The sequence below is a fragment of the Phaenicophaeus curvirostris genome, chromosome 12 (genome assembly GCF_032191515.1).
Source record: "Phaenicophaeus curvirostris isolate KB17595 chromosome 12, BPBGC_Pcur_1.0, whole genome shotgun sequence".
In the NCBI taxonomy this organism is placed as follows: Eukaryota; Metazoa; Chordata; class Aves; order Cuculiformes; family Cuculidae; genus Phaenicophaeus; species Phaenicophaeus curvirostris.
The window spans coordinates 3,135,933-3,156,842 of record NC_091403.1 but is presented as its reverse complement, the minus strand read 5'-3'; the positions used below and the strand labels follow the sequence as shown (position 1 = coordinate 3,156,842).

The 20,910-nt window shown below is 42.0% G+C and overlaps 1 protein-coding gene across 3 annotated transcripts in view; it reads right to left on the bottom strand.

Moving 5' to 3' along the window:
• Positions 1–2,399: 2,399 nt before the first annotated feature.
• Positions 2,400–20,910, bottom strand: part of USP3 (ubiquitin specific peptidase 3) — a 43,971-nt gene continuing 25,460 nt past the window's right edge. For 2 of the 3 annotated variants that reach the window (XM_069867128.1, XM_069867127.1), the window contains exons 4-15: positions 15,858–15,941; positions 15,187–15,268; positions 14,055–14,137; positions 13,053–13,166; positions 12,286–12,399; positions 9,770–9,916; positions 7,770–7,876; positions 7,519–7,599; positions 6,450–6,568; positions 6,177–6,290; positions 5,994–6,061; positions 2,400–4,471 (exon numbers count right to left, since the gene is read on the bottom strand). In XM_069867128.1, coding sequence (XP_069723229.1) covers positions 4,306–4,471; positions 5,994–6,061; positions 6,177–6,290; positions 6,450–6,568; positions 7,519–7,599; positions 7,770–7,876; positions 9,770–9,916; positions 12,286–12,399; positions 13,053–13,166; positions 14,055–14,137; positions 15,187–15,268; positions 15,858–15,941 — 1,279 coding nt within the window. In that variant the 3' untranslated portion in view covers positions 2,400–4,305. Of the gene's footprint in view, positions 4,472–5,433; positions 5,512–5,993; positions 6,062–6,176; positions 6,291–6,449; positions 6,569–7,518; positions 7,600–7,769; positions 7,877–9,769; positions 9,917–12,285; positions 12,400–13,052; positions 13,167–14,054; positions 14,138–15,186; positions 15,269–15,857; positions 15,942–20,910 lie in introns of all 3 variants that reach the window. The other variant, XR_011338317.1, reaches the window with a different exon arrangement.

Below are 20,910 nucleotides of genomic sequence, written 5' to 3'. Positions count from 1 at the left end.
TGGCTTCCACATTTTTAGGAGCTGGGAGATGTTATGTACCTCTGCATTGCAATTGGGTTTGTTTCTCTGACGGGCTTGAGTGGGACCGAAGTTCATCTTTTCCTTCCTACCCTGAGAATTCAGTTTGAAACGTGTTTGCAGTCTGCAGTAATTAAATTTCTCTGAGTAACATGTGTGCTTACCCACAGTGATTCAAGAGAAGGCAGTGGTGGGCCTGGAGTTCCTTAGAGTTGGTGATTTTCTGTTCTATACCAGAAGCTGTGCTTAACCATGGCCAGTTTTTTGGTTCCATATCCTTTGCATTTACTATTTTCCGTGAAATGAGAGGAGGTGTCTGCTCCCCCTCAGGCTCAGGCGAGTGGCACGAGTGCTCAGAGGTGACAAGGGCAGGTGCTTTTGCCCCCAGAGCCCAGCAGCCGCTGCTCTGCCTTCTCACACCAGCATTTTACAGCTCGCTCTCTGTCTCTTCATCCTTCTCAGAACTTACCTTCATTTTTGGGCAGGCGTAAATAGCTGCGAGTGCTCAGAGTTGTAACAAAGACAGGAGTATTTATAAAAAAACCCCAAGTGAATGACAAGAGGTTTCTAGGATGGACACAGGACAGGCCACAAACTGACCCAAAAAATAAGAGCTGTGGGCGGGCAAGTCAGTTGAGCGGCAGGTCCTCCTTGGGTTTGGACACCACGTAACGGTAAAGGTGTTAAAGAGTTCAGTTTGCTTTCTTTAGTTTTCCCAGAACAAGTTAAAATAGTCCGCTGTCTGCAGTCAAAGGATTTACACAAAGACATTCTGCAAGCCTGCAGAAGGACAAGAGGAGTTTCATCTTCTAAGGAAAGGAGACACTTTAATGGCACATTTTCCATAAACACACTGTGTGACTGAGAGAATTCACATTCAACCTGGAAATGCTCCAGAAACACACACGATGAGCACAGTCAGTAAATCCTCACTGGAAATTACACACTAGATTTTAATGGTAAACAATTACAACTATGGCACTACAGTACTTGAGGATATCCTAAAGCACACTGGAATCAGTTTTCAAGGTGCCGATTACCTCATCAGTAAGACACAGACACATCAGTAATGAAACATTGTTGGGGAAACTTTTGACCACCACATGTTATTCTTTCTGTCGATTTAGCCAAATCCTTATGAACAGGCTCCTGCTGGTGATGCATGTTCACTGCCCCTGCCTCTCCAAGTTCTAAACTCCCCTCTCGCAGCGACACGTTGCCCCCAGAACGCCCCTTCGGCCTGTACGATGTTTGTTTTTCTGTCTCTTTGCAAGCGCCTCGAGTTTTGCTCGAGGCTGCACCCACCAGCTCGGAGAGCTGGGCATTCTGCGCTTCTGTTTTACATAATCTCTCCAGTTGTATACGTGGCTAAACAATTACAAACAAAGGACAACCTTGGATCAGACACATTTTGATGAAAAAGGATGCAAGTCTGAACTGTGGAGAGCAGCTGTTCCTTGCAGAGCAGCCACAAGCAAGAAAAAAATTCTTGCCGGTTTGCGTGTACTATGATCAGCAGTTAAGTAGAAAAGAAACATTTGGCTTAAATGGAATGAGATCTCCCCCCCCCCCACAAGCTAGTAGATAAATATAGGATATACAAGTAAGGTTAAAAATGTAATACTAGGCCAGGTGCAGTATACGTTACTGGTTCAGTGCTCAGTTACCTTATTTTTTGACACCACACTGAATAGAATACAGTGGATAAGCAAAGTTCTCCACCAGGAAGAGAAATACTTGTGTTGCCACAACAAACTGTTCATACTGTCCATCTGGTGTTGCAGTGGGAGAAAGTTAAATTAGGAAAGGGTTTACAAAGTGCTTGTTCCAGCAGAGCACACGTCCCCGTCGCCGCCTGCCGCGAGAACAAGGCCAACCTGATCGCGTTGTGTGCCGGGGCCGTGTCGCCCATGGACCGTGCCGGGCACCCTCGCCCAGCGCCTTCGTGGGACAGAGCAGACGTCACTGAACGGAAACTCTGACACAAGAACACAGCTGTGACCCAAAAAAATTAACTGGGGAGTTGGAAGCTGCTTAAAATAAGTGAATGTTGCTGAAGACTACAAAATGAAGTTTCTAAGGTTACAGAAAGGCACATTTACATCACTGGTTTGCAAGAACGCTGTACACACCTGCCTACTGAAAGTTAAACTGCTTCTGGCCCGTAGCTGATTACAGATTTTAAGCTTTGTATTCTCTAAACTAAAATTCTATCACAATCCAATCCAAGGAGCGTGCAGATAAAATGCAGCTATGGATGGAACCTACCTCACTCCCCCACTAAGTGCAAGCAGTAAGGCTGCTGTTCAGGGTAGTCGTGCTCAGATCCGTCACCTGCCCCACAGCGCAACGAAGGCTGTCAGGTACCTCTTTTTTTTGCCTGCGTAAATGCTAACAGCGACCAATTCTGAGTAGAAGAAAGGCTCTGGCTGCAAGAAACAGAAATGGGAGGTGACAAACTATCTACAATTTAAAGCAATTAATATTTCTATTTATTGTTCAGCTTAAGTAAAAGATGACATCGCTATATATGTCACTTAAAGGCTCTTAGGATTATTACTCAATACGTTAACTAGTGTGTCGTTTACATATTCATACACCATTAGCAATGCTGGATGCTTTCTGCCATTTCATAGTAAGCCAATTTTTCCCTTTCCCGGTTGAAGATGCTGTGGAAAAGCTACGAAGAACAACATTTTAAAAATTACCTGATTGTGATTTCTCTTTACGCTTGTCAGCATGGGAGCTGATGCCTACTCCTCACACACTAGGGTGGGCGATGGTCTAATCTGGCTCCCAGAAGCATTAACTAAAGACAGAATCACATTTTACTTGAGTTCTCGGGTGTTTTCAGACTCCTCTATTCTACTGTTATCACAACCGTGTGACAGCGTGTGTGAGATTGAATGACTGGCCATAAAGGACAGGCCGGGGGAACAGAACTGAAACGTAGCATTTGTCAAATTTCAGGTTTGTTTGGGGGAGTCCTGGTTTTTGCAATATTGCTTTTCCTGCCCACATTTTAAAATTGACTTTTCCCTCCCCAGAAGAGCAGCACAGCTAAAATTTAATTTTTTTTTTTTAACAGAAGCCTTTCTCCATTACACAGCCAAGCTTTAGAAACTGTCCCGTGCCTCCACTGCTCGGCTAGAGGCTGTAAATAAAGATCCCGCACTGGGCCGATGCTTAACTACTCCAGCTGCCCCAGGCAACACGACCTCTCGGCTCCTCCTCTCCCAGGCTGTGCTCGGAAACTAAAGCTTCTTCCCTTTAGTTTGCAACTGAACTAGTAAAAATCCCACCAGGCAAAGCACTCGGAACACCATCCACTTCCCTTCACTTTTAAGTGACCTACAGGCCTTTACCAGACAGGATTTAGAGCTAAGGCTGTACTGACAAACTCCAACTGTGCTCCCAGTTCCCCCCAGAATGGAGGGGAACTGGGAAGGCTCCGAGTTCGCAAGTTTGTGATCAAATTTCAGGATGACAGTCTAAAATGAGATTTCTAAGGCAATTTGGGTTCGGTTAAAAAAACATTCATCTCCACACAATTTAGACAAGTATATTTTAAGGTAACTTGTAAATTTGAAAGGGGGAGGGCAGAGCATATGTGAGAATACTTGAATTAAATTGCAGTATAGATACAATTGAACCAACTGTTTATTTACAATGTTTCCTGAAAGTCAGCAGCCTGGATACACACCAACATAGCAGCAATTACCTGGACTATTTAAGCAGATGCCACATCTCCTCTCTTCTGCAGACAAAGAATGATTGTTCAGAGGTCACTGTTTACTTGCTTGCACGAGGGAAAACAGTACGTGCAAGCAATTCCTCGATTTAGAGAGATTAAATCTTATCTACGTAACGGCTGTGAGAACAGCATGAAGTTGTATTGCTCTTCATAATCAGAAGCACATTTATCTTGCTTGTAAGGAGGATAGAAAGCTTCTCTGATGTAAATGTGCCTTTAGAAAGTGAGAACTGAAAACATTAATATAAAAAAGTCAAATAACTAAGTATTTCATGAAACTATATATATAAAAATCGAGTTATCACAACTAAAGCAGCAAATCAAAATCTGCTGAGGTTTTCTGGTATAACTAAAAAAAAAAGTTAGTTTGTGTCCAAGTTCAGTAAGTCAAATGCTACCATTCAACAAAACTAAAACCCACAAGAGGAAATTGAAAAGTGCACAATGAAATTAATAGTCTTGGATCAAGTATTATGGAAAAATGGAAATGTATTGTCCGGGGGACTTGATAAGTGAGACTTAAAAAGGAGGTATTAAAGTTTATCTGATCCAGATTTGGCTTGCCGTTCCACGTAGAAGAGGATGTAGGCCTTGGCCTTTACCACAGTCTCCTCGTCAGTCAGAGTTACAGTACTGTCGTTGAAATGGAACCAGCGGCCTTCGTGGGCTGCGTAGGCGGTGTAATGTCCAGAGCCAACGCTGTCAGCAGGGGGAGGCGGGAGAGAAAGGACAGTCAGAAGGAGACAGGCCACCTCAGTCCCTGACGCATTTCCTATTAGCGCTAACAGGCTTCCAGAAACCAGAGGAAGAAAGGAACCGGCCGCCCTCCGCAACAGTGGCAAGATGCTTCCCTGCTTAACCTGTGGGGCTCCACGTTTTCCAAACTAGTTTTATATTAAGTAAAATAACCACTTACTGGGATGAGTTGAAAGGTTTTTTTACATGAACTTAATAGAATCGCATAGTTTTTGTGTAAGCGAGGCTTCTCACAACACTGATCTTAGCTATGAAAATATCACGATGACCTACTTTCAAAAAATCTTCCCCGTTTACATCTAGCGCAACTCTCAGTCTAAACAGAATCCAAAGCACTCACAGCAAAATTAATCCCAGAATACCAAGAAGAAAATTTTTCAGGTTCATCTTGAACAGATGCACATCTCGAAGCCTTATTTCTTGAATCAGACATCCCAGAATTACACAGCCATCAATTCTCATTACCCCACCACCCCAAAACAAGGCCTGCTCTTGCTTCCTTACGTGTTGTAACAGAAGCTCAATGTTTCCGACCATCTTAAATTCATTCTAATCATGACCAGTGATTAGAAGCACCAGTCGCATGCACTACGGTGCTACAGGGGCTGCCCTAAATAGTTAAATCTTGCTTTAAAGGAGTCACGACCATTCCTCTGGAGAAAGCAAAAGGAAAAAAAAAAGCTTTCTGGACAGAGCTGGTGTTTCATAGCTTTGAACTAAATTCAGGTATCAAGGTTTAGATGAAAAGGGTTTAGTTTCTCTAGGAAAACTCCTTTCACAGCTCACCCTCATAGAGCAGTCGCCTCAAGGACAAGAACACATTTCTCTCAACACTCTCTCATCCCTACTGCTGTTACTCTCAAGAGATCCATTCAGGACTGGGAAAAGGAAAGAACAAAACCCACCCAGCAACTTTACTTCAGACTAGGAGCACTAGCCAGCCTCGTGGCAATGCCTATTAGCGCTCCCTTTGAAGTTCACTCCTGTAGGAGAGAAGGTAAATACAGGGTAATTGCTTTCTCTGTGCCAGTCCTAAGTCTGCAGTTGTTCCAAACACGCACACACACACCCGGCATAAATGCACATGTGCCATCCTTCACAGTGAATGGAAGAGGCAAAGATATTTCTGCTTTGTGTTCGGAATCTCAAAATGGGGCATTAATTTCTCCAACACCCCTTGATTCACTCTTTGGTTCAGGGCTTTCCATTCCTAGGGGAATCAGACTATTTTCATCCTCCTGTCTCACACTTCTAGTCGCCATCCCCAAGGACTGCCAGGGGCCACGCACAGGAATCACTGCATATGTCTGCCTGAAATTAATTCAGCTTGATTCCATTAAGTTTATAAATTACTGGTTATTTCCACCAGTAAAAATACAGACGTTCACTACGGGCAGAACAACCTGCATGTACTTCAGCGGGGAGAAGCTCCTTCCCCAGGAGCAGGGTCACTCCAGGTACTCACCCGGAACCATGATGCACGACGACAGCTGCGAGGTCATACAGGCAGCTCTCGGGGCCACTGTTCTCGGGCTGGGGTTAAAGAAACAGAAAGCTCTTCAGTTCTCAATAGCATCTACTGTAATTTGTAATAAAGACATACGACGTGGAACAAATTTCTACAGAGCGCGTTGGTGAGTCTTCATACCTCCAACAAGTAGCATTTCATGTCTAGGCCTCGTAAGGGAAACTCAACGTATGTATCAACCTTGTTTCTCAGATATGCTGTCCAGTGAAATCGCTTCAAGTGTAAGCATAGCACCTGCAGGATTAAAACAAAATATATGGATGCAGCAGGGGAAGAGGTTACACTTAAGACATCGGCAACAGCCTACGGGAGGGGAGGGTGCTGGCTGACTGGCTGTGGAGTCGTTGTTTCTTTGACACATGCCACACGGCCTCTTTTCATGCTTATACCAACCTTTGGTAGTTTCTGAATCCAGAATTTTTTGGTGGACTTCTGTTTCTTTTTGCATTTGTGACACATGTAGAGCTCTGTCTCATCAAGTTCTTCCAGGTCTGTAAAACTGCGAAGACAATCTAAAAAAGAACAAGATACGAAAAAAAAATGTAAACACCCACACAAAGAAACCTGATTCAAAATGATATCAAGTGATTTTTGTAACATGAAATACAACAAATGCAACAGTAGAGAGAGGGTGTGCCTGTCTGCTGAGGTCCTTCTGGTAGTTACATACATTTGTGCAGCAAAAAGCTGTGTAACAGTAATTTCAAAACAATAGCACGTAATATGCAGCACTCCCTGTTCTTGAAAACACAGCTACGTACAGTTCAAGAGGAAAAGAGACATTCACAAAATCTCCATTTCCCAAACAAGATCCTGTCCAACATCCTGCAAAACCATTTTCAAAAGAAACTTAACTTTCTGATGAAGGACATTCGACTTTTAAAGGTGATTTGGTTTTAGGTACAAAGTGAAAATAATGGTGTTTTGGTTGATATTTCAGAGTCCGCAGCAAATACATGCACAGATCTGTAAAAATCAGCAAGGTCAACAGCAGCATCGCTGCCCAGCCTGGGGGGGTCGTATTTATGTTGTTCAAAAAGCCAAACATTCAAGAGGCAGCCTTACTACGCTCCAGGGGCACCTACTTTTAAGTACAGGAGCTTAGCAAATGCCAGCAGGCAACGATGCACACGAATGCTGGCTGAAAAGCCTGGAATACATTCAAAATACTCCAACTACAAAGAAAAACCTCTGCCAGGATCCTCCCTGATACTTAGGTGACCTCCTGAAGCACTTCTGAGGCCCAGCTTATCATAGTAGCATGTCAATACACAGTGATGGGGTAAAACCTGCATGGAAAATAATTCTTATGCCTTCTTCTACCTCAGAAATCTCACAAAATTAGATGGCACCTGGCACCACGATGCACCCTAGGTGAAAGCTTGGCTCCTCTGAAACAGATTCTCCAGAAACAGGTATACCCTTAGTCCTAGTAATGTTTTCATTGTCCAAGCACTCTTACCTCGTAGTGTGCACATTGGTCCATTTTCTTGATTTTTAGCACGTTTATTTCTGAACTGACTTGGAATATCTAGCGAAAGGTCTGGAAAAACAAAGATTGAAAAAAATGGAGTCTGAATAAAGCAACACCTCATCTTCTCAGGCTACAGTCTGGTCCAGTCATGTGGTCCAGTCATATCTAAATACATCAAGCTTAAGGTTTATTTTTCTGCCTCGAGTCACTTGGTATTCTGAAAGCAAGAGGCACCTTACCTAGGAATGGGTCAAACTTTCTAGATTCAGTCCCGCATATTAGGCAATTGACTTCATTTTGAAGAATACCTCCAAAAATGGCTGTGACAACAGTAGACGCTCCATTTCTAGACAAACCACATCAGAGAGGTAAAGTCAGTCAGAATATCCAAGCTTAGTTCTCAGCACCTATTACACGTTGACTACTCACTGCTCCCTGGCAGAACAGCCTCGTCCATGTAACAGTGACCGAGTTCATCACCAGGCATCCACTCACCCCAGAACTGCACAGGGCAAGTAGGTAGCTGCTTTAATACTTTTATCTTGTACCTGAAGGAAGAGTGAACCATGTCTGCTCTAAGCAGATGCTTAGAATTTCCGTGTTGGAACTATTCCAGTTGACTGCATTTCTACAGCAGAGCCCTGATGCTCACAGGGTACAGTATTTTAACCTTGGCATTAAAGCTGCTTCTGAAACCACAATTCTTCCCTTTTAGGTAGGTTAAGTAATTTTTGGTTTTTATCCTGTACCCTTTGTTACAAGTAATTTTGACTTCCTAAAGTGTATTTCTGCACTTCAATTCAAAAGACAGGCTAAGTTGCATTAATATATGATAAACAATAGGCATCATTGTTCTCGATGCTTTCATCGCTCTCTAATCTTGTTAGCAGATTTTGTAACACTGACTTCTCGCAGTCCAACTTTAAAAATCCCCACATTTTGAAGTTATACTATTACACAGATTCTAAACTTGCAAGTTTATGCTTGCAGATCTGACATCACAAGCCTGCAGAAACTTGTTTCTTATCTGCAGCCACCTACATCTGAACGCTGCTTGCTGAGCAGAAGGAAACGGCTACCCAAACAAACCACCCCTGAAGAAGGGAGCATTCGCAGCCCAGTTATTGCTTTACTGTAGGCATTTACGTGTGTGTGACCTTAGTTTGCCCTTGACAGTTCACTCCACCTCACCGGGCATTAGAACAGCCATTCTCCAATTTACAGTAGCTATAGAACAAAGGTTAAATTCTCTCTGGGTTTTGACATTCAAAATGTTGACAAAATGAAACCGGTTTAGTTTCCAAATACACGTCAATTCTAAGAACATTTTAGGACTGTTTTGTGAGAATTTTAAGCATCAGCAAAGCAACCTAAACATAATTAAGAGCATGGTCCAAACTCTTTCCCTAATGAAGCAACTATAAAATCCTGCATTTCTCAGACCTGTTTACTATGTCCTAATCAGTAAAGGAAGGGAAAATTCACTCAACTCTTAGGTAGGGAATCCAAGGACTTGGGGACCAACCACAGCTGAACTGACTTAACATTCCTTTCTGTAGCAAATTAAACTGTTTTCTCTCCGCGACAGTTTCAATTTGAGAGAAAACACATCTAGGACAGAATTTCGCAACAAGAGTAGTTTGAGAAGTACAGAAAGAGGAGTGAAACACACGGATTACCTTTGTCTCAAGACACACGTAACATGAAAATCAAAATTACCAGGGAAAAAAAGCAACAGCTTTAAGTGTCATATGATATGCAAATACAGTGAGACCATCTGCAGGAAAACTGACTTCCAACTGCAACTGCACTGGTCACTTGGGCACTTGTCACAATCCAGAAGGGCTGCTGACAATTTAAACCAACAAATTACTTGGCCGTATTTTTTTTTGCTGCTGTACCACTCAGGCCATCTGTCACCCTAAGACAATGAGGTTGTCTGAACAAAGAATTGTATATGGGTACAAAACAGAAAATACAGAATTCTTCCTTTTAATCCAAAAAGACTAATGAATAAAATACGTTTATACTGCTTAATCTGTACGCTCACCCACACCTATGAAAGGAAACACCTCCTACAGGACACTTATCCTTTTTAACCTGCAGCTTTGTAATCTGTAGCGTTACAGGGGCACTGAAGGGAACTTAACCCACGACCATGAGTTTGAAACACGAGCTCCACTGTGCAGACTTATACAAAGGCTTGAAGGTTTTGAGGAAATTAAAAAACGCTTCTTACATGCAACATTTGCTGCTTGCAGACAGACTAGAATTTTCCTGCAAAATTACTGAACGGGAAACACCATTGAAGCCACCCTGGAGTTCCAGGTGTAGATGGTCCAGAAGGTAACGCATGAACTCGTGGGCATCCTGTTGCTGGTACCCCCTTAAAAGAAAAGGAAACAGCAACAAAATCACCAAATATACAGAGACCACAAGTCACTTAAGAGAACGGCTGCATGTTTAATTAAACACTGAGAGGACTTTACACAAACATATCTATTTTGTACCAAATACATTTTTTCAAGTAGCATTTGGAAACATACAGCTATGTCTAGACAAACTAAGTGATTTAGGTGCTTCACTGGCAATCATAATAAACAGCTGAAGAATGAAATTTATAGCAAGTCTTTGCTTCAGACATCTTGTCAACATTAAATTCCTTATAAAAGGCTTCTGAAGCATACGGCACCCTTCCTCTGCAACAAGTTCCATGAAATAACCTTTGGAATCATTCCACAGTGCCAGTTGTGCTCCTGGTGCATGAGCTTACACTTGCATACAAAATATCTTAAACATAGATGAAAAATTCCTTGGATTTATTAAAAGGTGTAAGTATAGATACAAATCTTTAAAAGACCATCATGATACAGATGAGGCACTGTTTAAACTAAACTACGATCTAAAAGCACGTCAGTGTAAAGCATCATTTCTCTGATAGTCGGCTTGCTCCATCCAAATGGAACAAGTCAAGTCAAGCCCAGTTCTGATGGAATTTCTTTTCCCACCAGCAATAAGACAGGGTATAAACAGGCGCAGTCACTAGGGGAACAGAGCACGCTATTTACACAGAGTAAAACAGCCAATGCGCATCTTGCAGTTCAGCATGAGGCTACAGAACTATCTCAGCACACAGCAGAATGACAGCAGACTCTGTTCCACCAGTCAAGGAGCAGGCCTTCCACAGCAGCTCTAGAGCGCCGGGGCACTCCGCTTGTGCTTGTAGCAACCATCAACGATAGTCTCTACGCCCTGCACACAATATCAGACACAAGGCCACAGGGTCCTTGGAGGCAAGGACAACGTGCCTTTAACAACTGAAATCTCTTTGGGCTAGAACAATTAAACCAGGTTTCCAACCATGTTTGCTGTGCCTGCCTCATTACTTCAGGCTTCGTAAGCACAAGCCAAAGTGGCTGGTTTCCTGTTAACGTGCTAGTGGCCCCGGCTTTCTTTTACTTATATGTCCATCCACCTTCTCCTCTCACTCTCCTAAGAAGCACAAAACAAGAATTACTGCATCATTAGTTTTTACAATGCACAATTAAGTACTGAACAAATTCAAATTTTGTCTCTGATCATGTGGTAGCTGGATCGATGGAGCAGCTGACTCTCTTCTCCATGTGATTTAATGAGGTCTCTTACGAATTAATCATGGATATGCTCTCAGCTAACTGGGAATACAAAGGGGAGAACCCCAACAAACAGCACTTTTTCTTTTAAAACTTTCATAGAACCCACAGTGCTGAAAATTTGCTTGAGGAACTTTAATGAACTGGTTTCTCACTTAGTCTAACAGGAATTATAGCAGACACTAATAGAGAAATTGGTAAAGGACATTATGGGCGATGTTCATTTGCCTACAATATTTTGGTTGGTGCTTTCAGCTACTGGTATTAAACTTCCTTGATTCTCAAAAGCCAAGTGAAATGTATTTGGCAGCGTTAAAAACAGAATAAACAGATTTATGTTATTTGCATTACTCGTCAAGAGATGTGTTCACAGCATCTTTTCAGCACTGCTGGAGATGTAACAGAGAACAGAACATCTTTACTACCTGAGAACACGGAGCAACTTACCTTCATCATAAAATATCCTAACAGGTTTCAGTGCTCCTTTGAAAGAGGTTCAGGGGCCAGGACAGGGAGACCTTTGAGAGGAATGATACTTCAATTTACTTGTGTACCCTTCTTTTTCCCCTTCTTTTTATTGACTTTTGTTTCAGTATGGGCACAAAAAGCCTGTTGCGTGCAAGACTTTTTCTTATAGCCCTTATTTAATGTCCAGCTGGTGACTAGAGTATTTTGAGAGAATCAAGGAAGTTTCAGCCAGTATGTTTGCAATTAGGTCTGTAGGTGCTGTGCCTTTTGTAATCTGACTACATCACTTTCTCATTGCAGCCAAGCTTGGGTTCTGTCAACACCATGCACTTGGCACTCGCCTACCAGTCATTATCTTGACTCTTCTGCTATTTGGAGCACTGGCTCTAAAGTGCAGCTACCACTATTTCAGTATTTGAGACTGTTTTCCTCTCCAACACTGCTACATGTAGCATGTGGTAGAAGGCTAGGCAAAAAAAAAAAAAAAAGCACTACTGACAAACACAAAACTGTTGATCAAAGTGAAGATCCTTTTCAAAGCATATTTGGGGGCATACGCATCGAGTGCATCCCACAGATTCAGCAAATTTTAGAACAGGACACCAGCAACACAAGCTTGCAATCAAGAATACTGTTCTTATTCTACAAAACTTACCTAAAATTTGGCATGATTTTCCAAACAACATAGAATAAAGACTCTGGACTAAATGCGGTTTGGCTTCCTTGCCATAAAGCACAGAGTGTCTTTCTGAATTCTTCCACCAGTGAACTGGAAAGAAAGTAAAAGCTGGTGATTAATATGGATTTGTGTTCCATGTTTACTAGCTCAATGGTACAAATATGAGGAATTACTTTGGCTAAGGTTGTAATGACTGGGTAAATATCCTTTCCAGTACCTCGAAGATTTTATGTCCAAAATCACACCTATAAGGGTGGAGAGTCACATTTCAGCTGTTGAGGACTGACCTGGAAATCTATCCACCTATCACCATTTCACACCAGACTCTCCTACGTCATCCCTTTAACATTTGCTCAAACAAGCTCCAGATTGTGAATCACTCACTCCGATTTTTTAGGATGTTCACTTGTACACACATCTCCAGGACTGTATTTTAGCTGTAATTCAGTAATATAATGTCTGGAGCACAAAGGACTATCAATTCTTAACCGTACTTTAAATGCAGTTACACTCAAGTGCTTTCTGATGTATCTGCATGCTTCCTCCTGCAGCACCAGACCTATATGAGCAAACTGCAAGCAATACAAGTTTCTTCTTTTCCATGGCCTATTTTTCCATGACTCTGTCCCCACGTGAATTATTTTTCTATGATTCTGCAATACTGAAAGCGTACAGTAGCTCTACTACCCAAGCATTTGCTACTTGCCATGAAGTTCAGTGCTAACAAGGAACATGCAGCTTACACATTGTTATCCCCCTGGCTCCTGGTATGGTAAGTTCGTCTGCCTGCTGTCTTCCCATTCCTCAGCTCCACAGCAGGCAACTCTTTAAAGTAACAGCAAAATTGCTGAATGTTACTGAAGAAAAAGAAAAACGAATTACATCTTTAAAGGGCAGAGAACAAGAGAATGTTACAAATGCAGAAATACAACTTCATGCAGCAGTAGAGGATGGCAATGACAAGAAGTGCAAAATGCAAGAAAAGCTGCAGCAAACATTCATCTTTTGTGAACAACTGAGCAGGTCTGTAAATATCATGATCCCAATTATCTGAAATAATTACATTTTGGCTCTGCTTTGACTAAGAGATACCTTGACAGAGTTATCAGAAAGCATTCCCTAACAAACCAGACTGCATCTTCTGAGGAGGTTAACTCCATGCCGACCCCCACCTACCCATCCCAACCTCTGCTGCCACAGTCCCAGTAAAGGAACATAAGAAACATGTGCCTCAACTCCTGCCAGTGAACCTGGAAAGATGGAAACAAAACCAGAGACCAATTTATCCAGCTACAGTCCAACTCCATAGTCTCCCAGTGAAGTAGGCAAATTCAAAAATGCAGAAGGACAATCACAGAGCTGTGGTACAGGTCTTGGTAGCAGTGAAATGAGGTCTAACATCCCAGCACTGCAGAAACTGTGCTCCTACTCGTTACCATGTGACCACATCCTTTAAAGTGCTGTCTCTGCTTTCACAGTGACCATGACTGTCGTGTTAAGATGTTTCGGGGCTCTCAGCAATAAAAGGGCAATCTCCTTTTCTGCTGAGGATACAGTAGGCTTCCTCTGGAACACTGCACCACAAGAAGTCCCTCACACTGCGAGACAACACAGTGATACCTGCACACACCCATTCCTGCAAATCCTGGTACACTTCTGTATGGTGGTAGCTTGCCAGATTCTCTTGCCTAATGCTACAGCACACAACCACTCTCACAGAGGTGCGGGCAAAGCGTCAGAGGTACCTGAGCGACTGGAGGATTGCATTCATGAAACAGGTATTCCCCAGGTTCCGAAGGCCTGTGGCGCAAAGGGCAGTGGTGCTTCCCTGGAAATGAGCACAGTTAAGGTAAAGAAAGACTTGTCATTGCTCCCCAACTTTCTCCTCACAGAGCTGTTACTGTTACATCAGCATAGATTTAAACAGCAATAAATTGCCCTGTTTGAAACGTGCAGTTTCAAAGCCAAAGCAACCACCTCACCAGCTCAAACGGCCCTGAAGCTCCATCTTGACATCAAACCTGTTTCTTAATCATTCCTGCCAACAGAACACTGTACTGCATTTTATCTGTGCAAATAAATCTAGACTAGGACAACACAGAGTTAATCAGAGGCTTTTATGGCGAAGTATTTGTGTGTACTTAACACACACACACACTCTCCAGTAATGTTTAATGAGAACTGGACAGCAATTTCCCTAAAGTGCCTTTGGAAAAGGAAAATATCGATCCTTATCTGTCTAGCCCTATGTCTAAGAGGAGAGTGTGGCAGGCTGCAGGTTGTTTTTAAGTCACCAGCACTAGCCTTCTGCTTTGTTGGGGTTTCGTGGTGGCCAGGAGGGTTTTCGAAAGACAGACAACAGCAGTTGTTTGGGAAAGAAACAGTTAAGTTAGACTGTGCAAAGAAAAAGTCATGTGTTGGATGAAGAGAAGTAAAATATACACCATTTACAGTCTAGAAGTTTCTACAGGTTAGAGCAATGCTACCCACAGATGAGCTTGCTTTTTGCCAAATAATTTTCAGGGTGGGCTGGGAGAAGAGGGAAGAGAAACGTGGACAGTGTTGCATTTACAATTAATGCATATACAACCTGTTTGAATCCCAATAGGTACTAGCTCCTTCCCAGCAAGATCAAACTGCCCTGAAGCTCCATCTTGACAGGAAACCTTTCTTAGCCACAGGAAAGCTCAAAGTCCAGGTCAACAAAAATGCAGCAGAATATTAAACCTTCTTCTGTGAAAAGGGGCTGTTCTACGTGTGGTCAGCAGGTGAGAAAGTCAAAGTCTGGATAAGTACTTTAAAGTCTAAGCCAACTCTAAGCCTCAACAGGTTTAGAAAAACACTTTAGGCTCAATGTACCAGATCCATCATACTTACATTTACTTTTAATAACTTGCTGTTCAGAGATGAGTTTTCCAATAGTTTTCTTTTCCTATGTCTGTCTGATGTAAAGGCTGAACTGTTGGAAAGTAATTAAAAGAGAACTTACTTAATATACAAACAAAATACGTGTGAAAGGGACAACAGATGACAACTGGCCACAGTATCTGCATTGCAAAGACTGCAATATCTCCTGCTCAGTGGACCAGCGCCAGACAAAGGCAGAGGAAAAAGACGTCTCTCTTGTACAATTCCAAGTTCGTAAGCCCTCATAATCTTTTGTTTGGAAATCAAACCGTGCAATTAATATGAAGACTACTTCCACCTGCATTTTCACTTCAATTTCTCAGTTCCCAAAGCTTATTCTGGTTTTGACAAAACTATGATTCTCTCCCATTTATATGGTAAAAGACAGTAATTATTGGCTGCGTAGCAAGAAAGTTAATTGATATCTAAATTCCTGTACAACTCCTGATTTGCCTTGTACAAGATTCTCTCCTATGAAAAACAGAACGCAGGATACCAGTGATCAGCCAAATCCATTCATTCTGCACCTCTGTTTCTCACTGATGAAAAGTACATTTAATAAATACACAGTAGCAAACCCATATAAGGACCAAAATATATCTATATAAAATATGCAATCTGGATGTAAACAAACTACTTACTTTTCCAGGTTCTGTAGGTGCTCTCTGACCTTCTGTACCAGGCCCAGCTTGGTATCATTGACTACAAAATCATCACAGCGGTAACTGCAAGAAAAACATTTATCGGGATATGCAAGGGATTTCAATGAAGTACTCCAAAACAGTCATGCAAGCCTACATGCGAGAAGCACCAAAGGGATTCAGCAGAAGATTACACGGAGAACAGTGGAGCACAACACCTATATACCAAGCCTGGCTCCCTCTGAAAACTACCCTATAGCAAGAGAAGGCACAGGCAGGTACTGCCTTATTACAGGTTTTTTCCCTTTAGCCCACTTCTTTATTAGAAATCAGAAGCATCATGTAATGCTTGTCTCAATGCAGAACTCGAGTTCAAACAATTCAAACATACACTGTAACCAAAAGCAGTATTAGTAGATAATCCGCAGAAGATTTATCAGAAAAGACCAGCTGGCATCAGGTAAACAGAATACAAAGATTTTATTAATGTATAGCATGAACAAATTTATTTTATTACTGTAAAGCTATCATTAAAACCCAAGATGCTAAACAGATACACAAATAAGGTAAGTTTCTGCTAGAGAAAAAAGACCAGGGAAGAACTGAGATGTTATGCACTTTGTCCGAAGTCAAACCAGAAGTCTGTGGCAACCTGCACCTTCTGCTTTAACCACTAACATCACTCAATATCTCATATAGCTTTTTTATATACAGAAACTCTTAGAAAACTTAAGCTAGTATTTTGAGCTTTTTTGGGTACGCATGCAAAATTAACTGAGCTGAAAAAGAGAGAAGCTAATCCTCCCCATTGCCTCAAAGCAAGCATAAAGTGAAGCCAAATCAAAGCAGCCTCTCAGCACAGGCAAGGGTTACAGCAGTCTACAATCCTATAACGGTCCATGAAATACTCCCATTTCCCAAGAAGCTTCCATTTCTAAAGGAAAAGAATAAGGAGGCCCAGCCCTGCAGTATCCACGCATGCACATTGGCTAGCCAGGAATTCCGAGCGGAGCGGCAGCCTTACTGCTGCACACAGGAGCTGCAGATGGCATCTCGCAGTACTCCCGTGGGGTTAGTCAAGAGCCAGCTCAAGGACTAGGTAACCTGTAGTCTGGCGTGAGGAAGGAAGGCAACAAAGACTTCACACCACTTGCACCAGCTCTTCTGAGCGCACCAAAAAGGGCTCGTCACAACTTCCCTTCCCCTCGTCCCACAAAGGCAACTCAGCTCAGGGCACTGCCCGTCAGGCCTGTGCTTACTGTGAAGCATGAAACTGCAGCTTCACAATCCAGCAGGCAACTGAACGCTTCCTGTGAAGAAAACTAACTTGTTTTGGATTTGTTTAATATCAGAACTGTTGTTATTTCTCTCCTTTCCCTTTGGCCCAGGACTGACTCAAATACAAAATACACCCTCCTCATCTCAGGTTACGCCTCTGCTGGAGCAGACCCCTGCTTTCTGAGTTAACAAAGCTATCGACTCGGGGCACAACTGGAACTTGCAGCATTCTTTGTTGCTACGTAGTTCAAAGGCAAAATTACTGCCAGTATTATTTCAAACCCTGAATTCTTGAAGAGTACTACAGAGTTGAGAAAGTAAAGATCTTTGCCACTGAGAGGAGTCTGTAAACACCAAACTGTCCAGGATCACTGTTGATTTTTGCCTCTGAGAAAAGAGATTAATGACTCACAGGATTTCCAAACGCTGCACACAACAGTTAGGGATACTTACATGAGATCTAGAAACTACAAGATAGCTACTGCAAGTGATAGGGTTTTTCTTTTTAAAGACTGTGACAAACCTAGTTATTTGGGAGGGGAAGAAGTCTGTGAACGTGCTTATTTTTCTGCCATGTTATAAGCAGTCCTATTCAGCTTTACCAGCCACCTACAGTCACCTAATGAAACGTTTTTGCATTTGCTACTCATGAAGGACACCACCCAGGCCAGCTCTGGTGAGAGGTGAAAAACAGCAGGTGGATACAGCACAGTCTGCCCCCTCCTTAACACCAAGTGTGTCCACCTCCCAAGTAACCAGCACAGCTACCCACTTCCCTAGTTGTGTAGCTACCAACATTCACAAATGCAACCAACAAAAGCAGCTGCAAGCTCACCAAAATCCTCTAAGCCAACTGAAAGATGATTTAATACTTGCTCCATGCCCTAAAGACCACATTAACCTTATTTTTAGTCTGATCTCACATACCAGTTACATCTTCATGTAAAATTGCAAGTTAGCACCTGCCCCAAAGATGGAGGAATAAAACCAAATGTCATTAAACATCAGAGTCCTTGCAACAGCAGAAAAGTGGTTTAAGAGCCACTTAAAAACAAGACAAGCCCCTTCCATTTCTCTGTTTAATGAGCAGGTTTTTTTAAACTAGCTCCCTTGCAACACTGAGATTCAGCACTCCTACTAGAACTAAAAGCACTACTACTAATCTATTTTGGATAAACAAACTAAACAGCATAAGAAACAGTTCATGCTTTAATAGCTTAAAATTTGCAAAGCCCACACACCTTAAAGGTAAACTGCTAAAAGATTACTTCCTATATGCAAAGCTGACATTCAAAACACGTTTGTTTTGTGATCCTCACGATTAACACAAACTAACAATCCACTTATAATTCTACAACATACTTGTAACAGCAAACGTACAGAAGAAATTCTACACTTTGGGCAGGGTCCCTTACACATAATAGCACAATATTTTCCTCTCAACACATATTCTATTTTTAGCACCTCTGCCACCTCTAAGGCCTGGTCTTTTCTGGCCTCCTTGGCTGCTAAATGGCAGCGAGCCAGCGCCTGCTGCCCTGCTCTGGGGAACGCTCTGCTTAGTGCTGGCCATTCCAGCAGGTCACAGAACTTCATGCTAGGTTTTAAAGCCCTGACTGTATTTGAAGAATTACATGACAAGAAAAATTAGGAAAATCCAAGTTTCCTTAAGTTGTGCTACCACCTGATACAAGTAAACTAAGAAACAAAGTTTTATTGTCTTGATAAAAGGCTTTTAACCTTCTTTAATTTATACTGAACATAGAATGCAAAATAATAGTCCTAAGCAATGTCATTTTTGGATACTCATGTGCTAGCACAATATATATGTTTTTTTAAACAGAATCAACTTCCTGAAAAGAAAGACAAAAAAAGAGACTTTTTTCAAGTCCCCGGCACTTGCTTATCTTTACATTAGCCCCTGTGGAAGGGGATGCAGGGGAGCACTGGCACAAACAGGTCCCTTTAAGAGATAACAACGAGGCTACTGGGTCAGAAATCTGACCTGCAAGTTGTGTCTGCGATTAAATGAGCACGGGAAACATATTATGCAAATGCATACACAAGGCAGCCTTTCTTCTTCTACGCTAACCAACTGTCTGTGCAGCAGCACAAAGAAAGCAAATTTACCAGAGTCCTCTTTCAGGCAATGCATTTCTGAAAGGAGGCTTCTTACATGGATCATCTTACCTCTTGTGCACAAAAAAAAACCCCACTAACATGGCAATAGAAAGCATTGTACCGTAGCCTGGAGAGAAACAAGATCTGTACTTCTTGTAAACTCTTTGTGCCTAGTACTTAAGGCCTAACTGAAAGGCTGATTACCTACAAAAACTGGAATTTGGGAGCCTGTTTTTATCAGTGCTCCAGGTCTCAAACATAACTCAGTCTGGAGTTTAGTACTGCACCTGCAGACGCAAAAGCGCCCAAAGAATCAAGAAGAGTGTCGTACACTCATAATAAATAAATCTCTTAACTTCTCCACCATGAAGACTGAACAGGCGAGTAGGAGGAGGTGGTGGAAAGATCAAAACCCTCTGGAATATAAATTCCTAGTTGCTCAATACTTAATGATAACTCAAGCATGCCTGTGTTTTTCAAAACATCACCAAATGCATAAATACAACAGAAAACTCATCTCAAATGAAAAAAAAAAAATTAACCGCCATCCCACCAGAACGGAAGCATTTTGCTTTCAAAGCTATGTTGAAAGCCTGTGATCACGTAAAAGAAAATGTACACATCTAGACTTCCTGGCTGAGATGCAATTACAGGAGACTGCTGGATCCGGTTTTGGTTTACAGCAAGATTGCATGTGAACTAAAAACAAAACTTGAGTAAACCATGGTAGCTTCAACAATCACATAGTATTTCTTCCCCTCCTACTGACAAGAATAGCTAAGGCAAACCCTGGACTGTGCTCTTATAGCTGCATGAAAGTGTATGACATGGGCAAAGAAAAGCAAGGATTAAATAAATGCCTTCTGCTTAGAAAACAGCCCTTACGGGCCTGGTCACTGCTACCATCATGTGAACTAGGAACACAGTAAAGTGGGACCCATAGGATAAAAATGGAACAAGAGTATTCTACTCAACTCTGTGCAGTAAACAAAACTGCAAATAAAAAATATAAAAGCCAGCACTGTGCCAAAATGTCTCCGTTATTTTTACAGTGCAAGTAAAATTCAGTTAAGTCTTAGAATGGTATTTTCTTGTCTTCTAAATTAATCAGGTTGCCCACACTCCTAGCATAAAATATTAATTTTTAAATAAAAGTTCACTTAAAAGAAACATCATTATAGCACTGCCTGCTGGACTCTCATCTATACTGAAGAAGCTAAGAAATCACATTTGAAAATTCAGTACAGTACCGAGTTACAATTCGAGTTCATCCAACTATTCCCTTTAACTGACAAGCACTATTTGACAGCAATCCCTACAGTACTGACTGAATGCTTTCTACTTCATCTTTATACAACTAAGCTCATTTCCAGTGAGAAAATGGGTGCAATAACATATCAAGGTACCTTTTTCTAATTATCTTGGGGGGAGAAAATGTAATGTCCTAAATGAAAGCAAAGATACACTGCTTTTTAAAACTTGTTCCGCTTCCTATTAGTAGAGGAGAGCTCTAATTTGCTAGTAAATTAAACACAACAGGAACTCCACAATTAGTTCCAGTTCATCCACTGATGACTCAGCGTTCTGCAGAAAAGAGATCACATGCTAAGCCGCTTCTCATCTGTCCCACCAGCAGCATGCTGGGAAGCACCAG